We start from the raw sequence: 2040 nt of genomic DNA on the forward strand, positions 1-2040 counted from the left end.
TCTCCAAGGCCTTTGATCTGATAAATCATAAGATTGTTGTTATCAAATTACTGAAATTAGGTGCTCCTCCCATTTTGGTTCAATGGGTGGTTGATTTTCTTACAAATAGAAAACAAAGAGTCAAGTACAAAGATACATATTCAGACTGGGTCTTGCTTAATGGTGGTGTCCTCAAGGCACCGTCATTGGCCCTCTCTCCTTCCTCGGCATGATCAATGACGCCTTGGATGTTCCAAACCACAAAGTGTGGAAGTATGTGGATGATCTTACTATTTGTGAGAACAGGGCCTATGGTGAAGCCAGCACCGTGCAAGACAGTCTGGATTCTCTGAGTACTTGGGCTGATGAAAACAAATTGAGGCTGAACCCAGCTAAGTGTCAGGCTTTACAAGTGTATTTTGGCAGGAGGGAAGTTCCTGAGGTTGACCTGCATATTTCAAATCACCAACTTGCAGTTGTTGATAAAGTCAAATTACTTGGTGCCATGATCCAAGATGACTTAAAATGGGATAGCCAAGTCGATAGCATGTGCACTAAAGCAAACCGCAAAATGTTTATGATGCGCAAATTAAAAGAAGCAGGGTTCAGCCCCAGTGAGCTACTCACAGTATATAAGGGATACATGAGACCAGTATTGGAATATGCTGCCCCTCTTTGGCATGCTGGCCTTACTCAAAGTCAAGTGAACCAGGTGGAGAACATCCAGAAACGTGTTTGTAAGCACATCCAAGGCAGGGAGTACATATCTTACTCCAAATCTCTAGCAGATCTTGAGCTGGATCCACTCTGCAACCGGAGGGAAAAAATATGCAGAGATTTTGCCACAAAGACAACTACCTCTGAGAGGTTCTCCACCTGGTTCCCGCCGGCTGAGTATAGGTCTGTCATGACCCTTAGAAACATGAGAAAATACAAAAACTTCAAGTGCAAAACAAAAAGATTCCAGGATAGCCCCATGCCATACATGGCTGACCTTTTAAACAAATAATTTGGTGTTTTTGAGTGCAATTGTATTATTGTATTTTTTCAACTCATTTTGCTGCCAGGTTTTTGAATATTATCTTGTCTTTGAATATTATCTTGTGTTAATTTGGTTTTTGCCCCCCCCTGTTATCAGGTATTCAAACTTTTTAGCAGCTGGTCTGCTCAGTGCAATTTGTGTGTGTGATAGCTATTTCATTTTCATTTTTATATATTTTTTTTTCCAAATATTTAAATCCAATTTATTTTCTTGCAAGCAGCTGGTCTGCTCATTATGTATCCCCCTTCCAAATTTTGCCCCCTTTAAAACAGCTGGTCTGTTCTGTGTAATCCCCCATGGTCTCAATTTTTTGTTTGGTATTATTAATTACATGTATTTCTAATGTGCAATATTTGATGGTTTTTTATATATATTTAAATGTTTCTCGTGTGTAATTATTCTAAATGTAATTTGATGTTTTTACAATTTCTAAATGTGTCTTTAAAATGTTATTTGATGTTTTTATACTATTTAAATCAAATTGTAAAATCCATGTAATTCAGCCATTTGGCTGCAATGTGTTTTTAATAAATATACTATATACTATACTATACTATGATATCAAATAATTTTGATATTTTGAAATTCGCAATGTAATACACATTTTATGGCAAATAATTAAAATTGATATTTTTGATATTTAACAGTACTCGAAGTAAACTTTATAAATCTGATGATTTATACTTAACGTTTACTTAACTTAACTTAAAATTAGGTCTTTTTGGGAAAAAAATCCATATCTTCAATATGAAAGGTCAAAATTTTCAATTGATCATCGGCTTTTCCTCCCAGCTACATGCACTTTAAGAATATATCATTAGATTTATAAAATTTACTTCGAGGACTGTTATATGTGACCGTCCACGGCGAATGAGCCGTAAATTCCTCCCCCGGTCAATTTTGTTTTATTTCGTGTTTAAAAAATAAACATCATAAACTTAAAAATGGCATATCATTTGACTTCAAACGATATCCAGAAACGGAGTTATGGTTAGTTAAACTTTGCTCCTTCAACAAAA

General features: G+C 35.6%; 1 protein-coding gene across 1 annotated transcript; it reads left to right on the top strand.

Moving 5' to 3' along the window:
* The first annotated feature begins 208 nt into the window (after positions 1-208).
* Positions 209-988, top strand: LOC140142336 (uncharacterized). Its single transcript, XM_072164306.1, has one exon. The coding sequence runs from the start codon at positions 209-211 to the stop codon at positions 986-988; it is 780 nt and encodes a 259-aa protein (XP_072020407.1).
* The last annotated feature ends 1052 nt before the right edge of the window (positions 989-2040 follow it).

This window comes from Amphiura filiformis, chromosome 20, assembly GCF_039555335.1.
Source record: "Amphiura filiformis chromosome 20, Afil_fr2py, whole genome shotgun sequence".
NCBI lineage: Eukaryota > Metazoa > Echinodermata > Ophiuroidea > Amphilepidida > Amphiuridae > Amphiura > Amphiura filiformis.

Excerpts from the sequence above, each read along its gene's own strand:
- LOC140142336 (XM_072164306.1), top strand. The coding sequence starts at position 209 with ATGATCAATGACGCCTTGGATGTTCCAAACCACAAAGTGTGGAAGTAT.